At 40.5% G+C, this 20,320-nt stretch overlaps 1 protein-coding gene across 1 annotated transcript; it reads right to left on the reverse strand.

Annotated features, from left to right (window-relative positions):
* Window positions 1–1,981: 1,981 nt before the first annotated feature.
* LOC133928091 (F-box/FBD/LRR-repeat protein At1g13570-like) lies at window positions 1,982–8,475 on the reverse strand. The gene is given in 3 exon segments (XM_062374367.1): window positions 1,982–2,239; window positions 2,316–2,471; window positions 7,657–8,475. Coding segments are annotated over 3 exon segments (1,233 nt in total).
* Between the last annotated feature and the right edge of the window lie 11,845 nt (window positions 8,476–20,320).

The raw sequence follows: 20,320 nt of genomic DNA on the forward strand, positions 1-20,320 counted from the left end.
TTACTTTTGTCCTCTACTCTATAGATGAGATTAAAGTCTCTGATAATGAGCCATTCCTGTTTCATCTGTTGCTTGAGGGCTACGAGCTCTTGCAGGAAAATTAATTTCATCGTCAGACTGTGGCCCATAAACCCCTGTCATTGACCATGTCATATTAACATTGAGCATGGTTATTTGAGCTGATAATGTGCATTACGTGGAGTGGCTGTTTGACAGGGAGAAGAAGTTTTCAGAGCAGGCTAAAAGGATCCGTCCACTTGCTTCAACTGACAGCAAGAAGGCGTAGTTTTGGTTGAAGGCTTGGCCCAAAGTCTTAGCCACCAGCTGTTATGTCCATTGTTGGATTTTAGTTTCCTGCAAACACACTATTATTGCACCTGTGAAGTTGATCATGTTCCTAACACTTGCCCTGCTCGCCACTAAGTTCAGTCCACAAACATTCTAACACAAGATAATGCAATTTTGTTGAGACATTACGAGACATAAGACACAACCGTAGAAGCTTTTTGCCTGAATGACATACAGCTAGCATAGGTCTCAGCCTGGAGGTCCTGCATTCCATGCCTTGACAGAGCCTAATTATGGAGCTGAAACTCCATCAGGTAGGGGCAAACTCTATGGCGTTGCGTAGCAGACACATTGACTGCAGAGATTACATTGATTTTTCTAAGCCGGAGGATGGCAACTCTACTCCGGGTTTGTCAGACATAGGGTAGAAGCAGTCTAAGAAACAAAGACAGACATGAGCCGGATGACCATTTCCAGCCTCACACCACGACGGACTGCAGACAGTATTTTGACGAGAGCATAACATTTTTAATACGATGTGGAAGACCACTTCTATCCCACCTGCTTTGATGTTGGAGCGTCTAGGCTTCCCCTGCCATCACCTCCGTCATCGGCTTCGGTGCAATCTTCTTGGACTTCTTCTTCATCCTCTCTGTTGGCTCTCCTTTTCCACCAGTGCAGTGATGCCCTCCATGACGTTCTTCGTTAGCGGCCTCTCAAAACGCTGCAGGTAAGGGACATGAGATTTTTGTCAGGAGAACAGACGGGCGATAACTCGCTCAATTTCTTAGAAAGCCCTTCTTGGGCCATCTGTTCGGTAGTTCTCCTTGGTGTTTGTTTTTTTGTTAGACGATTGCTTCTATGCGGTGTCTTAGGTGAGTGTGGTTGTTGCTCAGCAGCAACTGTGGGAGGTTGCAGCCCCATAGCGCAAGAGTTTGTGTTTGGAGTGATTGCCAGCCGTGGGGGTTCCATTTGCTTTGTAATGGAGGAGATAAAACTTTCGATGTCTTGTACCTCCTCAGTGATGCTAGTCATCAGTCTTGGCGCGGTGTTCTCGGCGTCGGCGATGTCTCTGGTGGTGGTGCCGTTGTTCTCCATGTCCCTTGCTGGAGCAGATTGGTGCTCCACGGCTACGGGCTCGGCAGTTTCTTCATTCTGCAGCACCGGGGTCGACGACTTCTGCGTGCCCATGCTCTCGGCGTGGGCTCCCGACCTTTTCTCTTCTTCCAGCCACTGCTGAGTCAATACAAGCGGGATGTAATCCGGCGAGATTATAGTCTCCATGGTGTTTTCAGGTGGGGGCGGTTTGTGTGCATTTGTCCCTGCAAGGTAATGGTTAGTAACAGCTTCATACATCATGGGATCAACATGCTGTGATAGCACAGTGATGACATCAGTGATTGACGCTTGAGGTAGGATCACTGCATCACTTGGGTCTTGCAGGATTCCAAGTACGGCCGACGCGGTGAGACTAAATTTCATGTACGACCTAAAATGGTAAAAGAAACAGAGCTGATGTTTCAGGTGCAACGTTTAGCTTTCCTGAACGAGACATTGGTATCTGCAAAAAGATTACAACTTTTGTTTACATAAAGTTGCATCGATTCAGCTAGTTGAATCAACCTACCGCATGTACAGATTACATTGCTTCACTAGAAAAGAAAAGAGTACACGTCTAGGAGGCGGAGGACCATCATTTCTGCATCCTGGATGCTCTTCTCGTCTTGAGGAGATGCTTGAGGGATTCTTCGTCCAGTTTGCCATTTCCTTTTATGTTCGATTCTCTAAGTATGGGTGCATCTTCAAGTAAAAGTTTCAAGAATCCTAGCTTCGCGGAGGAGCCAACAAAGTTGATCGTACTAATTACATCAAGGTTCTTGAAGAGACAGACTTGGCGATCAATCGAGTCCTAGAAATGCGACGTGGGTCCAGTGTAACCCCTGAAAATAAGCTGAAAAATACAATATGCTAACAAGAGAAATGAAGATTATGAGATTCTGCAAGGCGAGGATTTCCATCAAGTGTGCCTGTAGCTCAATGCGTCGCAAGTTGGGGGATTTCTGAAATAAACAGTGAGCAGCTTGTGCCTCCTTGAGATTATCAAGGTCAATCTCCAGGGTTATCTCCGTCAGCCGATTGAATTGTTTTGGCAGTTTGCTAGGCAAGATTTCATGTGTTGCACAATGCGGAATAGCAAGAGGTTGTAAGAAATCAAGCATGACATGATTGAATATGAGATACGATTTTTACGTAGAAAATCTTTACGAGAAAAAACTACAGGTGTCAATCGACGATTTTCACTATATCAGGGATATGTACAATACAGTAGATTATAATGTGTGTCTTTGCTCTCCTTACAGCTTACAAAATATATTTATAGAGGTGGACACATACAACTCAAGTCTAATACGGACTGTTTCGGAACATGGGCCGAATACGTCCCTTGTATGGCCCAACAAGAATTCAGATCACAATCTAACAAACTCCACCTTAAGACAAATTCCATCTTGTAGCAAATAAAGAATCATCAATGAACTCTCTTCAATAATAAATATCACCGACACTAAAAGTCTCTAGAACTCAAACTATAACACCAACTAAACTTGAGTATAGCTCAAATTTAATAGCAGAAACTGGCTTTATCATCATATCAGCAGAATTATCTTGAGTGCTTATCTTGCATATTTTAATATCACCTTGAGAAATGATATCTCGAATATAATGATATCTCACATCAATGTGCTTTGTTTTTTCATGAAACATCTGATCCTTTGTAAGACAAATAGCATTCTGACTGTCACAAAAAATATTAATACAAGAATTATCTCTACAAAGCTCAGTGTACAAACATCTCAGCCAAACAGCTTCTTTGCATGCTTCAGAAATAGCCATATATTCAGCTTCAGTAGTTGATAAAGCAACAGTAGCCTGCAAACATGCTTTCCAACTAACAGCACAACTATCAATGGTGAAAACATAACCTGTGAGAGATCTCCTCTTGTCCAAATCACCAGCATAATCTGAGTCAACATAACCAACAAGTCCATCTCCAGATTTCTCAAACTGCAAACAAGCATTAGAAGTACCACGCAGATATCTAAAAATCCACTGAATAGCTTTCCAATGCTCTTTGCCAGGATTAGCCATGAATCTACTAACAACACTTAGTGCATGAGATAAATCAGGACGAGAACAGACCATGGCATACATAAGTGAACCAACTGCACTTGAATATGGAACTCTAGACATGTACTCAACATCATAATCTGACTCAGGACATAACGTTGAAGATAATTTGAAATGTGCAGCTAACAGAGTACTTACTGGTTTTACATCATGCATATTAAAACGATGAAGGACCTTCTCAATATAGTCTTGTTGACTAAGATATAACTTGCCAACTTTCCTATATCTAATGATCTCCATGCCAAGAATTTTTTTTGCTGCACCTAAATCCTTCATCTCAAATTCACTACTCAATTGTGATTTTAATTTGGCTATTTTTGATTTATCCTTTGCAGCAATCAACATATCATCGATATAGAGAAGCAAATAAATAGCTGAACCATTAACAGTCTTCAAATAGATACAGTTATCATAATCAGAACGCTTAAAACCATTAGAGAGCATAAAGGAGTCAAACCTCTTGTATCACTGTCTAGAGGATTGTTTTAAATCATAAATAGATTTCTTTAATTTACAGACAAGGTCTTCTTTTCCAGGAATAATAAAACCTTCGGGTTGATCCATATAAATATCTTCATCTAACTCCACATGTAAAAATGCAGTTTTAACATCTAATTGCTCAAGTTCATAATCACGCATAGCAACAATACTGAAGAAAATGCGAATAGAACTATGCTTCACAATAGGGGAGAAGACATTATTATAATCAATACCTGGAATCTGGCTATAGCCTTTAGCAACCAACCTTACTTTATACATTGCTACTTCATTAGGAGAAATACCCTCCTTTCTTTTAAAAATCCACTTGCAACGAACAAGCTTTTTCTCTTTTGGTAATTTGACTAAATCCCAAGTACTATTCTTTTCAAGTGACTCCATTTCATCTTGCATTGCAGTCATCCAATTATTGCAATCAGAAGAAGTAATAGCCTCATTATAATTATAAGGTTCTGCATTACATTCAACTTCTTCTGTACAACTCAAAGCATAGACAACAATATTACACTCCTCAATTAACCTCTTGGGTGAATTAATTTGTCTTCTAGGCCTGTCAACTTCAATAAAATATTGTGTAGGCTGCACAACGAGAGAAGAAGGTGGAACACTAGGCGAATCATAGTCGATAAATAAATTTTTAGCAATAGGTGCATCTTGAACAGCAGCATCTGGTGTACTTTCTGCATTAATAAAATGCTCCACATGCACGCTAGAACTCTACTGACTCTGAACATAAGCATTAGGCAACATAGCAGATTCATTAAAGACAACATTCCTGCTAATCACCACCTTTTGTGTTGCAAGATTCCACAATTTATAACCTTTAACATCAGATTTATAACCAAGAAAGATGCACTTAATAGCTCTAGGCTCCCATTTACCATTATCAACATGAGCATAAGCAGGACAATCGAAAACTCTCAATTCTGAATAATCAGCTGGAGAACTAGACCATACCTCAATTGGAGTTTTCTTATCAATGACAATGTTTGGTGATCAATTAATAAGATAACAAGTAGTGGGAATGGCTTCAGCCCAAAAACGCCTATGCATACCTGCATTAGACAACATGCAACAGGCTCTCAAGATGATAGTTCTGTTCATACACTCAGCTACACCGTTTTGTTGTGGAGTATCAGGAACAGTGTAGTGCCTCACAATGCTTTCAGACTTACAATATGAATCAAATTCATCAGAACAAAATTCCATCCTATTATCAGTGCGAAGTTTCTTTACGTTCTTTTCAGTTTGCCTTTCAACCATAACCTTCCACTCTTTAAATGCTTCTGATTTATGCTTTAAGAAATAAGGCTAAACTCTCCTAGAGTAATCATCAATAATAGTTAACATATAACGAGAACTACCTATCGAAGGCCTACGAGATGGTCCCTATAAATCAGAATGCACATAATCAAGAATACATTCTGTTGTATGAACCGAAGTATTGAATTTCACCTTCTTATGCTTGCCAAAAATACAATGCTCATAAAATTTCAGCTTGCTGATGTTATGTCCATCAAGAAGATATCTCTTGCTCAATTCTGCCAAACCAAGTTCACTCATATGCCCAAGACGCATATGCCATAGATTAGTAGCATCAGAATCTGATAATGAATGTGAACTTACAGCGACATCACCTGTGATTGTAGTGCCTCGAAGATGATATAAATTGGCAGACTTTAAATCACCTTTCATTACAATAAGGGAGCCTTATTTCACTTTCAAAATATCATCTCCACCTGACCAGTCATACCCTTTATTATCAAAAGTACTCAAAGATATAAGATTCCTTTTCATACCTGGAACGTGCCTCACATTTGTCAAGGTTCTAACAATGTCATCATGCATCTTTATCATAATTGATCCAATTCCAACAATTGGACGTGGGTTGTCATCACTCATCCTAACAGAACCAGCATCTTGAACGGAATTATAAGTGGTGAACCAATCTCTATGTATGCATATATAGAAAGATGCAGCAGAGTCAATAATCCATTCATTACCACTACTAGCACATCCAGCAAAAGCAACGAGAGTCTCTCCATCAGAACTATTATCGGAAGTAGCAACAGAAGCTTTACCTTCTTTATTAGATTTACCTGTCCTCTTTTCTTTATTCTTCAACTTGTAACATTCAGATATATCATGATTCTCTTTCTTGCAATAACTGCAGAATTTTTTCTTGCCTCTGGACTTCGAATGACCCTTGTAACCGTTCGAACTTCTGCCTCTTTGGCTATTATGCGAACTCTTTTTCTTTGTCCTACCACGCACAATCAAACCTTCACCATTAGAAGTCGAGCCATCAGTAGACACCATCTATTTTATCTTTTCCTTGGAATGCAAGAACTCATAGACTTTTTCAAAGTCAGTGTATCAGGACTGTATAATATGGTATCTCTGAAGTTTGCAAAAGGACTTAGCAATGAGCACAAAAGAATAAGACTTAAGTTCTCATCATCATGTTTTACCTCCATAGACTGTAGGTCAGCAATAATCTCTTTAAAGACCGAAAGATGATTCAACACAGAACCACCCTCTTGTAATTTGTGCGTGAACAGCTTCATCTTTAAATATATTTTGCTGGTCAGATCCTTTGACATGCAGATTGATTCTAGCTTTAACCATAGAGCAGCAGCGGTTTTCTCCTGCAAAATCTCCCGCAAAATATTATTTGATAAATGAAGATGAACTTGTGATAAAGCCTTACGATCCATTCTCTTATCTTCATCCAACTAAGACTTTTGATCTTTGTTTCCAAAATTATCAAGCGCATCATCCAAATCAGTATGCGTAAGAACAGCTCGCATCTTGACTTGTCATAGAGAAAATCTTGTATCTCGATCTAGCAGTAGAATATCATACTTCAAAGAAGTCATGACGAAGAATAATCAGTAATAAAATATGCTGCAACCCTCTGGTACAGCCCTGTGTGCAAGAAGCAATAAACTGCAGAAATTCTGGTACACTTCGTGTACGTGCAGCAATCAAATCAGAAATCAATCTCTTAGTATCTTTCCTCGGGTGCACGTAGCAAAATTTGATTTTTCTTTTTTTCACGTTGACTGTTGGCTGAGATGTCACCTCGTTGGATTGGCTTCTTTTTTCAGATTAGGTCGGGTGCTTCGGGACGGAGCGCCTGAACATGCTTCGGGTTTGCCCACCGAGACCCGCAGATGCGTGCGCCGCGACGATTAAAAAAAAAATCGACGGACGGACGACGGGCAGATGCGTGCGCCGTGAAAAAGAGGTGGAGTGCGGCAGATTAAACAAACCGATCTATTTTTTTCTTAAGTGTTTCTCGTGTAGATCTAATTCGGTTCTGATACCACTTATAAAAAAATAAACACGACAGGATTGAATATGAGATATGATTTATACGTGAAAAACCCTTGAGAAATAAACTACAAGCGCTAATCGACGATGTTCACTATATCAGAGATGTGTACAATGCAGGGAATTACAATGAGCATCTTAGCTCTCCTTGCAGCTTATAAAATATATTTATAGAAGTGGACATATACGACTCGAGTCTAATACGGACTTTCGAAATATGGACCAAAGACATTCTTTATATGGCGCAACAAAAATTCGAATCGCAATTCAACAGAGATCACTGAACATACCACCCAGTTGTGAAATAATAAACATCATGGGAAAAATTGGGCTACCACAGCTTCTTAACTCAAAAACATGCCTGAGCAATGAAATATTTTCAATATCTAAAAGACAACAAATGAACTGAGAAAGGTTAATGTTGCATCCAGCCCTCGGAACATAGCCGGTGTCAACTCGCAGCTTGATGAGTGCCGAAGCGACATGCGGAGCATGCAGGTTGAGGTGGTTAAACATACCATCAACTGTTAGTGTCTTGAGCTTTGTTGAGTGGATACTGATACCGGCAAAGCTGAACAACCTGGAGAGAGTCAGATTCTCTAAATTCGGGCAACTTGCTATTAATGTCCCTATACTGCTTCCTGATGCACATAATTCATCTAAATGAAGGGTATGCAATCGCTTAAAGCCTTTAAAACGTGGTGGCAATTGAAAAACACAACCTTGCAGGTAAGCATATTCCAATTCATCACAGAAAAAACTAGAAGGGATTTTCCATGTCCTTGTCTTACCTTGAACTTCCTTAACTGCATTTCTTAACAGCATAAGCATCCGCCGTTGGATGTGTCCTCCAGGGGATAGCACATGAACCCGTCGTGCATTCAGTTCGAACTTCAGAATCGGGCCATTGTGGAGGGAGAGAAACATATTGATGAAACCGAACATCTTCATTCCATTACCTAAAGCAAAATCATCTTCTCTGAACATCAATTCAGTCATAGAAGCCCATGTGGACCTCCACTTCCTTGACAAGAGGCATGTTCCCACAGCTTCTTTTATTGGCAAACCGCAAAGAATTTTGTCTTTGATAACATCTGGTAGATTGCTGATGATATCTACATTTGCAATAGATTTATGCCTTCTCTTTTGGGAACCTCCATGACCCATTGAGCACACTTCTACTGTGAGTTCCTGCATGCAATGTGATAAAAACAACTCATAAAATATCTAACACAAAGCATAATAGTGGGGATTGCTGACTTGAGTAAAAGCACAGCAACCATAATAGGATATATTATATTTTATGGTAATAAAATGATTGTTAAGGGCTTGCTTTTTTCAGTTGTGTATTCTGAAAATCAGCTTTTAGATTTTAGATTGTGGAAAGCTGAGGGTCCAAAAGCTAAGGGTTGTTTAGTAAACTAGATTCTAGTGGGTTGGATTGCTGTTTGTGCATGTCAAAAGTTTGAAATACCCTCCTACCTTGGATGCACTACTGCGGAAACCTCTTTCACTGTCGGCTCTAAAACTCTCTTCACTACCGGTTTTGGAGCCAGCGGTGGACAACGGGCAGTGATAGTCGAAGACTATCACCACTAGCTCGGTGGACCTGCAGTGAAGGAAGTTATCATTGTCGGCTGAATGTTTCAACCGACAGTGTTTTTTCTCTCCTCCCTCATGGTCCTCCCTCTCTCTATCCTCTATGTACTCCCTCTCTCTCCTCGATCTCTCCGTCTCTCTCAATACATGCATACAATGATATATATTTACTATAAATCAATAATAAAATCAATTTTATAAATACATAATAATAAACACATATTACAAGTCATGCATTGACAAACAAATATATCTACATAATAGTTTTCACAGGTCACCCCTTGAAAAGTCGATCGAGTTGAGCCAGTCCAGTATCCCTCTACCCCTCCCGCAATAAGGACCGCATATCCACACTAACGACTGATGGCGTGTGTACGTTTGGGGATGCCGGGGGGCTAATGGTGTTGGAGCAAAGGACCCGGCCACACCTAATCGACCACAGCGTCGCCTATGCTCTAGGCTCACCGGCGTGTCAAAGATATCGAAGTCTGATGCCTGAACACCTCTATGGTTTGAGCCTTAGGCCTCCTCCGCAGCACATTGACGGGTCACCCTCTCATCCTCCTCCTTTCGAGCACACTTACAGGACGCTGTTTCTTGCTCCTCCATAATGCATAGCTGACAGGCCAGCCTCTCATCCTCCTCCTCTTGGACACGCTTACGGGATGCTGCTTCTTGCTCCTCTACAGTGCACAGTTGATGGGCCAACCTCACATCCTCCTTCTAGGCACGCTTACTGGCTGCTGCTTCTTGCTCCTCCTTCGCATCATCGTTGGAAGACTATTCTGTCGAAGAGTCATCTAACAATACCAACTTCACATCATACATAGTAATTCATATCATTCATTAATAAATATTAATTAATTAGAAGTCATTAATATTATGTCAATTGGCGAAATATAATACATTGTCAAGCCCCTTGGTAGTCTTCATCCTTGTCGCATATTCTCTACTAGAAGGTACAGTGTAATCTGAAGGTCTCTCACGTGTGGACGGCATGATCGGTTCATAAAACTGGATGTTTGGGTTGATAACATGTTCCAAGAAGAACTCGGCCATCTGTTCTTGAAGTGCATGTATTTATGCAGGTTGTAACACACTTGTGCATAGTTTAGAGCGTTGCATTTGAAGAATCGAAAGAATTAGTCCTTGAACATGTGTAGAAATTGAAAAGAAGGTATCAATATATTATTTCATACCTCAAGATCATTGAACCTAATAGCGTATCCGTCCGGGCTGAATGCATGCATGAAAGTAAGAACATAAAACACACAGAGATTGTTGCCGGGTGGCTGCCTCATACACCTCAAGAGGAAATGATTCGTCAGTAGAATGAATTGAACCTTTTTATTCAGTAGGAAATGCAAGACATAAATATGGATTGTATACTGAAAAGTCAGTTTTTACATCGTATTACTTCCTAAATGGAAAGTGGATAACACTCTTTTTGCGGTATCTTGTGTATGTCCTGTACGTGAATATGAATACCAATTAAACTTAGATGTAATCATTGAGAAGATTAAATGATCGAGTTAACCTGTTTAGCATGTCGATGAGGTGTTGGTAAGTCGTCTTATCTCTCTTTTGTGAGTCCAAGACAATGATCTTGCTCAAGTCTAGGTGGATGACAAAGATGATCCAATGAAAACTGCAGAATATGTCACCATAGCAAATTAGTATTAGAATCAAGTTGCCCATAAAATGAGGATGCCCTGGCGCGCAAATATGTACTCATAGTTATAGGATAAGAGTATGAATTTTTGTATTGGTGGTGAAGTAGACACTTCAATAAGTAGTCCTTAGTGAAGTCTGGATTACTCGTTACAAGTTTCTGGTTCACAAGCCTAGGATCGATGAATCCTACTTTCTTATCTAAGTCTTATTCGTATGCTTGGATCTCCAATCTATAAAAGAAAGAAGTTAGCTATATAATTTCAAGGTACAAGATCATATAACATGAATTATATGCATAAGTCACTTATAGAGTCCATGTTTGACTATAACCATATCGAGGGCATCTTCTTTGTACAGTTCATACAAGTGCAAAAATTCCAACTAGAAGAACCAATCCTCATTGAGGAAATATTCATCTCTCTATCTTACTGGGAACGCCTGAAAAACCCTGACTGGACTGCTCTAAGTATCACTAGTGTAATCGACGTATTTGAGTTGTAAGGTTTCTTTCTATATCTGGTTTGACCAAAGGTTTGCTCAACTCAAACGGCCATGTAACATCCAACTTTGATATATCCACTCCCACAGTAAACCATGCTAGTTCCTCTGCTATTATTCTTGAATTTGTCAGGAAGTTCACAATGCTTGGAGCATCCTTAATGATTGGGCTTAGTTTGCTCTTGGCCTACTTCTTGCTGATGCATTCATAGTTTTTCAAGGGCTTACTTGAAGCCACCCCCGTCTGTTTAGCTTTGGCCATTTTTATGAAAAATTTCAAGTCATCTTTAGGCACAACAGGCTTCAGTGGAGGTGGTGAAGGATGGAAATGAGACGTGGCATTGCCGTCCACAATCCTTTTGGTTTCCTCAGCAGTGAGTGAATGGACATCCTTGGGTTCTGCCAACTTCTTAGATGCCCCCGACTTCTTAGATGATGTCGCCTACTTGGATATTGCAGAACCTGATCTTATTTTCTGAGCTGATGGTTGACTTCTTGATGGTGCTGCCTTCTTGAGCAATGGACTTCTTTGAGGCAATGGCTGAGGAGGTGGACTTCTTCGAGGCGATGGTAGCCCAGGGTGTAGTGGAGAGTAGAGATTCTCGGAAGCTGTCCCTGGTGGAAACACCATGTTGAGGTGGTACTGTTCAATTGCCCATCTACTTCGACCACCACATAGCCCTCCAGTATCGGATGTTCGTGAAAATGTTCATGGGAGCCGTGGAAATAAGCCACACCAGAAGCCACCTTGATGGTAATGTTTCTAGCACCAATGTGTAGTTCACATGGTGTCCATGCTGTGATGAGGTCCACAACATAAGTGATGGAGTCAGCTCCCGGAACTCTCGTGGATGCACAACTACTTCGACGACCACCAGGGCTGGAGCGCACAACATTAGGAGATGTTGCTAGCCATTCCTATTCGCTCACAATGGCACCCCATTCACGCATAAGGGCTTGTCGTACTGCTTGTGCTTTTTTTATGTTCCCTCTCCTTTTTTAGCACCTGTTCAAGCATTTTCATCATCCTAACTTGTTCTGCCTCTTATTTTGCATCTCGCTCTGCTTGGAATCTCTTTCAACTCTTGTAAATATCGACGTTGCCTGGGAATCCATATTTCCAACCCGTCACCCCAACGCCTCGTGTGCGACCACCGTGCTCCTTGTTTCTCAGGGCCAAGGTGAGCTCCTCCCTATCCCTGTCTGGCTTGAAAGAGCCTTATGCAGACTGCTCGTGGGCTTCCACAAGCTTTTTTTGCAAGATCTTGCGTCACTTCCGGATCTTTGAAGGTCGTAAAGGATAAGCTTCCATCAAACGAGTAAGAAGCACCCCTCCCAAGATGGAAGTGTGTCAATCATTCGCTCCAGCCCTCCGTCTCAGGTGTGACACCTCTCTCTCGCAGTTCATCTTGCTGTTATTGCCACTACCTTTCTTTCCTCACGTACCCACAACTGCTGACTTTGTGGGGGTACATGTTCTTCTTTGAGTTTGCTTTGTTCACCTCACTCAGCCTCTGTGCTTCTTTTGACAACTTGTACTCCGCAAAGATTTGCTAATGATCTTTCAGTTGCAGCCATTTGCAGAAATCTGGCATTGTACCTTTCTGCACATACATTCTATTCAGTGTTCTCTTTCAGTTCTTAAATGAAAGGCTAATGATCATTAGCGTCTTATGCTTAACTACTTCCATATCAGATTGTTCCCCCCCCCTCCCTTGGTCAATGGCGGTGACATTATGGGCCCTATCGACCCGCCATCCGAACAAGGACACCGCTTTATACTAGTGGCAAGGGTTCTCTTCAGGAAAGTCGAACTTCTCTAATATCTTAGGCCATAAGATATCGTTCTTGATTGAATCAGGAACCATGTGTGGGTCACTTGTTTGCCAGCCCACAATATGTAGTTAATGGGCACGTGATCCTTAATAGCAATCCCATAGACTGACTTGTATGACCCTAGAACTCTTTCTGGTGCAGTTGGCTCCCCTGCTGGTGAGACCTCCATGATCACAAATCATCCTGTAGGAATCTTCAAGGGACCTCAGATATGATGCCGCTCCTGGGATTGCTCATTATCGTGACCATCCGGAGCATCAAGCATCTGTGCATAAGTGAAAAAACTATTGGGAACATATACAATAATATGTAGAATAGATGCATTCATCTACTTATGAATTACCTCATCGCCTCTACAGGTGTCTGTTTGGTCTATGTTGAGGTAGTGGCTTAGGCTACCTTCTTCAATTCTTGACGGCGACCCTACATCTCCTTCTACCACCTGGGCTGGATCGGCGATTGGTGATGCCATCCCTTCTTGGGAGTTCTGCATATGATGACGACGAGCGGTTGAGCATTCTACATATAAAGAGCAGAGGAAGGAGGGAGATAGAGATAAAGCCGACGAGGGAGGGAGGGAGGTTGTCGAAAGAGTGAGATAACCATGAAGGAGTGAACAGATATAATACATACATATATATATTGTAAATGAGTACATTACGACCACATTTAACAAAAAATGTTACATCTTACATAGCAAAATAGGCATAATGGTACTGATAGTTGACACATTGATCTTACATAGCAAAATAATGATGATTACAACCAGAACTAGGATTATGACATCTTTACATGTGAAATCACACTTCTTCTTATTTTCTAAGTTAGTCAATTTTAGCTCGGATTGGATGACTTGACTGTTGTATGCCGCAACAGCTTCATGTTTGGACTTGTATCCTTTGTATCATGCTCCTTTGGATCCATTAACTTGTGCGTGATATTCCTCCCAACTGGAGAACATTTCACTTTGCCGACCACGATGAACAACATACCATGTCATAGCAGTCCTAAATTTCAGAGAATATGTAAACAATGATATACTACAAACCAAACTAACACCAAAGAATATTCTTGCAGAAAACTATTAGGCACAGTGGCTATAGCAAATGGCCTTATTATGACTTCAGTACTAATTATCTGTTCAGAGAGAAAGCATTCTTCTCAAGTCAATATATGTGTGTCAGTCCTGCTAGTTCAGATAGCATCTTCTCTTAATATGAGCTGTACGCCCTATTTGAGGTTGACCTCAAGAGTTTTCTTTTAGCCAGATAGGGCGTCCAGCTCATCTTGAGAGAATCTGCTCTCTGAACTAGCATGATTGGCACATAAATGTTGGCTTAAGAAGAATGTTTCCTCTTCGAACAGGTAATCAGTACTAAAGTCCTAGAAGTAATAAAGAAATATGGTCTCGAGCCATACCATCATCGCCACTATTTTATTGTGTTTCAAAAGAAATGTTTGCTTCTCCGTACAGAGCATTTACCTAAAAATGGTGTATAACAACTCAATATTAATGTAAAATCTGGAAACCTAGCAACATTTGCATCAGATTATGGAGATAATTATCTCCTTTCATCATTTGTTCATCTAACAATGAATAGCAGAAGCTAAAAAAAATCTATAGAATAGGCTCCAGCAGTAGGATCATAATCACCCTTATACATGGCGCAACGTTCTCAGCTCGAATTGGCATCAAAGTGCTATTACATTAAAAAACTACAGAAAAGATCAATCTACTAGAAAATAAATCATCAAAATCTACGTACTGTGGCAGCATACAGTATTACCATTGTGAAACAAAAACCATGCATACAGAATTCATGAGCCAGAAATTCTTATTCTAAAACAACCTTGAAACAATGCAGATAACCAGGAGTCTATATTAAAAACATATTCTTTTAAGTTGGCTATATCCATACATGCTAAACTCTCTTTTGGACTAAATCAACCAATATATTGCATTGGTGATATGCATGTGTAATTACATTGTAGTATAGATTTACATTGCCATTTGATTGATTTTATTAAACACATGAACTCTCTTTACAACTAAATAAATTAATCTCTTTGTCCAGTTGGCAATATCCATTTCATAGCACATCAACAAATATGAAAAATAAGAAAGATGATTCAGTTACCCTAACAATCACTACTGGAACCCCCTCTCTTCTCCTCCCCTAATCCAACATTCCAAGCTAATGTGGTCTTCATGATCGACTAGTTACCCCAAAAATCACTCCTGGAACCCCCTCGGAGCTCAAATCAGTCAAACGCAGCACACAATTAAAGCTTAGAACGGCCGGTACCTGCAAGACGAGAAGGGTCTCGGCGGTGGGGTGCGTGGGCTCGGCATCAAGGAGGACGGGAATGGCGTCAGGGAGGAGGACAACAATGATGCCGGGGAGGAGGACGACGACGTCAAGGAGGACAGGGACAACAGTCACGGGCTCGTGGTCCTCTGGCGGCGTGGGTTCCTCGGCATCGGGAGGTGTTTCGGCGGAGGGCATAGGGAAGGGGAATTTTATAGGGGAAGACTTTCACTGCTGACTCAATATGACCACCGGTAGCGAAATGATACCTTCACTGCCAGCTCAAGAGGACTACCGGCAGTGAAACTACTTTCACTGTTGGCCCAATAAGTCCACGCGACAATAAAACTAGTTTCACTATCGACCCAATATGTACACAGGCAGTGAAACCCCTTTCACTGCTGGTGTCGTGGGGTGCAAAAAATTTATTTTAGCTTCTTACACCTGCAGAGACTCGAACCCACAACCTGCACCAAGTAAGAGTGAACAAACCGCTGCGCTACTCAAGTGATTTTGATTGAGTTTGCGCTATCTATATTTATTAACATTATGTTGACCTAAAATCCTAATACATATTTATTTAAATTTGAACTTGCTATATACCAAAATTAAGTTTTGTATATACCAAAATTTCATAGTTCAATTTTCTAATTCAATAAAAAATTAAAATAAATATGTTCATACCTAAGTTTCTATATTGGGGCTTGCTAATTAATTAAAAAAACAATTGGAGCTTCATCAATAATTATTTTAAATCATTAAAAATTAAAAATAAATATGCTCATAACTATAGCTAATTCATTAAAAATAAAAAATAGTAATACATAGCAATAATGCTAGCTTGTGCTATTGCTAATTCATTATTAAAAATAAAAAATCAATATGCTCAATAATAAAGACATCTTCCACCATAAACTACAAATTGAATCTTCCATAAAAAGTGAGGTATAATTGCATCTAAAATAATTTCATACATAGTAATTAATACAATTTAGCTACTTTATCTTAACGATTAGCCCTTCATTATGATCACGGCGTATATAGGGAGATTCGTCGGTGTCTTCCATGGAACCTAGGTCGACGTCCTCTCCGAAAGGAGGTAGCACGTCGAATTGATTGCAGTCTTTCTCGTCAACAACATTCTCCAATTTGACAATCCTTCTTTTTTCTTGAAGAACCATGTGGCCCTTCTCCTTATTAGCTGTGTCTGGGTCATTTACATAGAAGACTTATATAATATCATTCGTAAGTATGAATGGTTCTTCTTTGTACCCAACGAGTTTTTGGTCCACTGTAGTCATACCGTACTTGTCGATCTTCACACCTCCTGGGAGTCTGACCCATTGGCACTAGAAAAGAAGAACCTTTAACACTCTATAGTCAAGCTCCCAGATCTACTCTACAAATCCGTAGTAGGTCTCCCTATTTCCATTGCAGTTGTAGGCATTTATACAGACACAACTATTTTGGTTAGCGCTCTTATTATCCTGAGCTCTCGTATAAAATATATATCCATTTATGTCATATCCTTGGAATGTGAGGATTGTAGTTGACGACCTGTGAGCCAACACAGTCAACTGAGCACACTTTATCTGCTTATACATCACCTGTTTATGTAACCAGGCGCCAAAATGATCTCGGTGCTCTCACGTGATCCAAACATCAGACTTCCCTGGGTTTCTGGTGCGTAGCATCTTCTGGTGATCCAAACATCGGACTTCCCTGGGTTTCTGGTGCGTAGCATCTTCTGGTGTTCTTCGATATATGGGTCCACTACAACTGAGTGTTGCAGAACTGGAAAATGTGATTGCATGAATGAAATGGGGTCGTATTCTTGCTAACATCCCAATGCATCATCCTTGGAGTCGGGCTATTTATAAGCGACCATTATGGATTAAGTCTTGCAAGTACCTTCGTACTCAGCTGCTCTACAACTTTTGTGGTGAGGGGGAGTTAATTTTTTGCTACTTCACGCTCACCGATACGAGTGGTGAGAATGAGTAGTGCATCCTACTCTTAGAGGTCGCGCATTTAGGGTGAAGCCTAAGGGCATATGTCTTTACCCATCTTTTGTTGTCTTTAACTTTTATTTCCAATGCGTAGTTTCTTTTGTTGGTTAGGAGTTGAGCAGGTTTAGTCTCCTCCTAGCTCTTTTTTGCTGTAAATTGTACTAATTTGGTGCATGCTTAAGAACTTGTAATATAATGTTAATTACTTGCTCTTTCTTAAGTTTTGTTATGATGTTCCATCTTGAAAAGGTATGTGTTTCGATCTTGGGCACAAAACACGTGTCGGGACTATCGGAGTGGTATTCTGATTAATCGTTACAGTCGTGATTAAGAAAATGATCGACTTAATGATTAATTAGAATACTATTTGGACGGTTCCTCACAGCCAACACGCTAGCAGAAGAGTCGCCGCTATAGCTGAGGAAGGTGGATGGCGCCATACCCCGAAGCGACACCGCTAGTCTGCCAAGGGTCACCGCTGCGCCACCGAATCGCACAGCCCCGCGAGAGGATCCGGGAGAGGGAGACACGCCCTGCACCTCAACCTCATCGTAGCCGGGGAAGGAGGTAGGCGAGGGAGATGCGTTGGCAAGGGCATCCCTGTAGTCGAGCGCATCGTCTAGTGAGGGAATCTTGCCGACACTATCATCCATTGCGAAAACGCCAGGGTTTCCTACGGGTAGCGGAGAACAGCACTCAAGTCGTGAGAGGTGGAGGCGAGGTTCAGGTGCGGGGGTGGGTCGGTTAGGGTTTGGGGGTAATTTAATGGTAATGGTGAGTAATATCACCCGAACCCATATGAGTTGGGGGTTGAGGGATTGTGGGATTTTAACAATCTAGAGGGCTAGATTTTGGAAGCTGGGGTCAAAAGCTAGTTGTTTATTTTCACTTTAGATTGAAGCTGCTTTCCACGATCTAAAGTGGAAATAAACAGGCCCTAAGACCCATATAAAATTATTATGGATTCTTTAATCAATTTGACTCATGCCCAAGGTTCTAATGTGCAATTTTTGGGCCGTCACGGTGAGGTCCACAAATGCTAGCAGGCGCAGAGGTATTCATGGGCAGCCTAGTCAGCCCAGCGCGACAAATTTTTTCTAGGCTCCGGCTGGGCCTGATGTTGAAACGAGATTGGTGCTTGATGGCCGAGTCTAAATTGTGGCTCGACAAGAGGGTATAAAATATCTTTTGTATATCTTTGTGCAAACACTCCATTAGAAAAATAATAAAAAAATATTTTATTTTAGAAAGAAATAAATTATTGATAGTTTTGAGCTTCAGGCCCAGACTTGTGGGTTGGGCCGGGCTCCGTAGGCATTACATAGTTGGAATTTTTCAGTCCAGCCTGAGATTAGAACACCTCTACTGTCGCCGAAGTTATGCTACATAGTTTTTTTCGTTTTAAAGGATTAAATTAATATACAGGGTTGTCTAAAATTCATAGACTAGTACATAACACCACGTATGTAGCACCCATAAGTAACAGTTCAACCGTAATCGACACTAAAGATATATCAGTGCCGATTCTTAAACTCCCGCGCACGAACAACAGCTGAGCAAATAAGAACAGTGTTGGTTTTTGGCTGGAACCAGCACTGATAGTGACTGTATCAGTACCGGTTCTAGACACGAACTGACACTGATACATCAGTGCTGGTTCTAGCCACGAACCGATACTGATAATCACTATCAGTGCCGATTCTAGTCACGAACCACCACTGATGATTGCTACTGTCATATCTCATCTTAAAAAATTTATAACTTTTTTACACAAAGTCGGATGGGAAAACTTTATATAAAAATTATAGCTCTCGATGAGATCTACAACTTTGTAGTTGATTTTTTTTAATTTAAAGCCATTTAAATACCCAAATAATTATAATAATTTGCAGTAGTGGTCCCTGACAGCTCATATTAAAAAATTCATAACTTTTTCACACGAAGTCAGATGAGGAAAAACTTTATATGAAAATTATAGCTCTCGATGAGATCTACAACTTTTTAGTTGATCACTTTTTTTATTTAAGATCATTTAGATATCCAAATAGCTATTCAAACATTCGGTCAGAAGATGTCAAAATGATTTATTTTGCTACTATACTCATGAACGGACGAGAGCTGAGATGGTTAGAGGGGTCATGCGTGCGCACAGGCTGTGAGGTCTTGAGTTCGAGTCTTGGTTGCCGCATGCGAACGAATATCACGTGACTTTGCGAATATTGGACGCGGTTGGGTGCCTCTGATCGCGAATTTTTTTTTTTGAAACTTCTTTTGCCCGAAAAATATTGAATCGAGACCGACTATCAGTGCTAGTCACTGATAGTGATTTTCAATGCCGGTTCCATACCTGGCACTGATAGTCAGTGACTATCAGTGCCGAGTAATCAGTGTCGGTTCAAAACCCGTCATTGATGGCGATTTTGAACGGGCACTGATGAGGTGTTTTGGTGTAGTGATAAAAGCTACCCAAAGATAATATGATAATCTTAATCTTAGAAATTGAATACATTAATATCATAATCTAAAATTTTCAATAAAACATTATTTACTAAGTATGAACAAATGATCGTCGAACATTACCCAATACAACTTTGATAGATATGCATATCCATGGAAATCATAGGCTTTGTACTCACATATATTCAGTAGCCAACTACATCTCGTATAGCATCATTGTTTTAATTAACTAGAGCTAATTTTTAGAACTATGTGTAAATAACATCATATTCAAACATGAATTCACATCAATAAGGTGACAAAGAAAAAAAAAACAACTACTTAATACGTGGCATGGAATCGGTTCTTATAGCTAGAAGCTATTAGCTATAGCATCGACAACGGCCTATCTCATGGCCATAGATATGCTCACAGCCTTTTATGTGTTGCGATCATTTTAAGATCTCAAAATTGTAGAACGCTATTTGGAACACTGCACTTCATGCAACTTGATTATTAAACATGATTCTTTTAAGACAACTAAAATTTGGTAGGATACACCTCTTCTCACACTGACAACGAATGCGTTTTCTGAAGTACTTCAAAATGATATCTTGTACATTCCATTTCTAAAGAAAAGTAGCACTCCAC

The sequence above is a fragment of the Phragmites australis genome, chromosome 9 (assembly GCF_958298935.1).
Source record: "Phragmites australis chromosome 9, lpPhrAust1.1, whole genome shotgun sequence".
Classification (NCBI taxonomy): Eukaryota; Viridiplantae; Streptophyta; class Magnoliopsida; order Poales; family Poaceae; genus Phragmites; species Phragmites australis.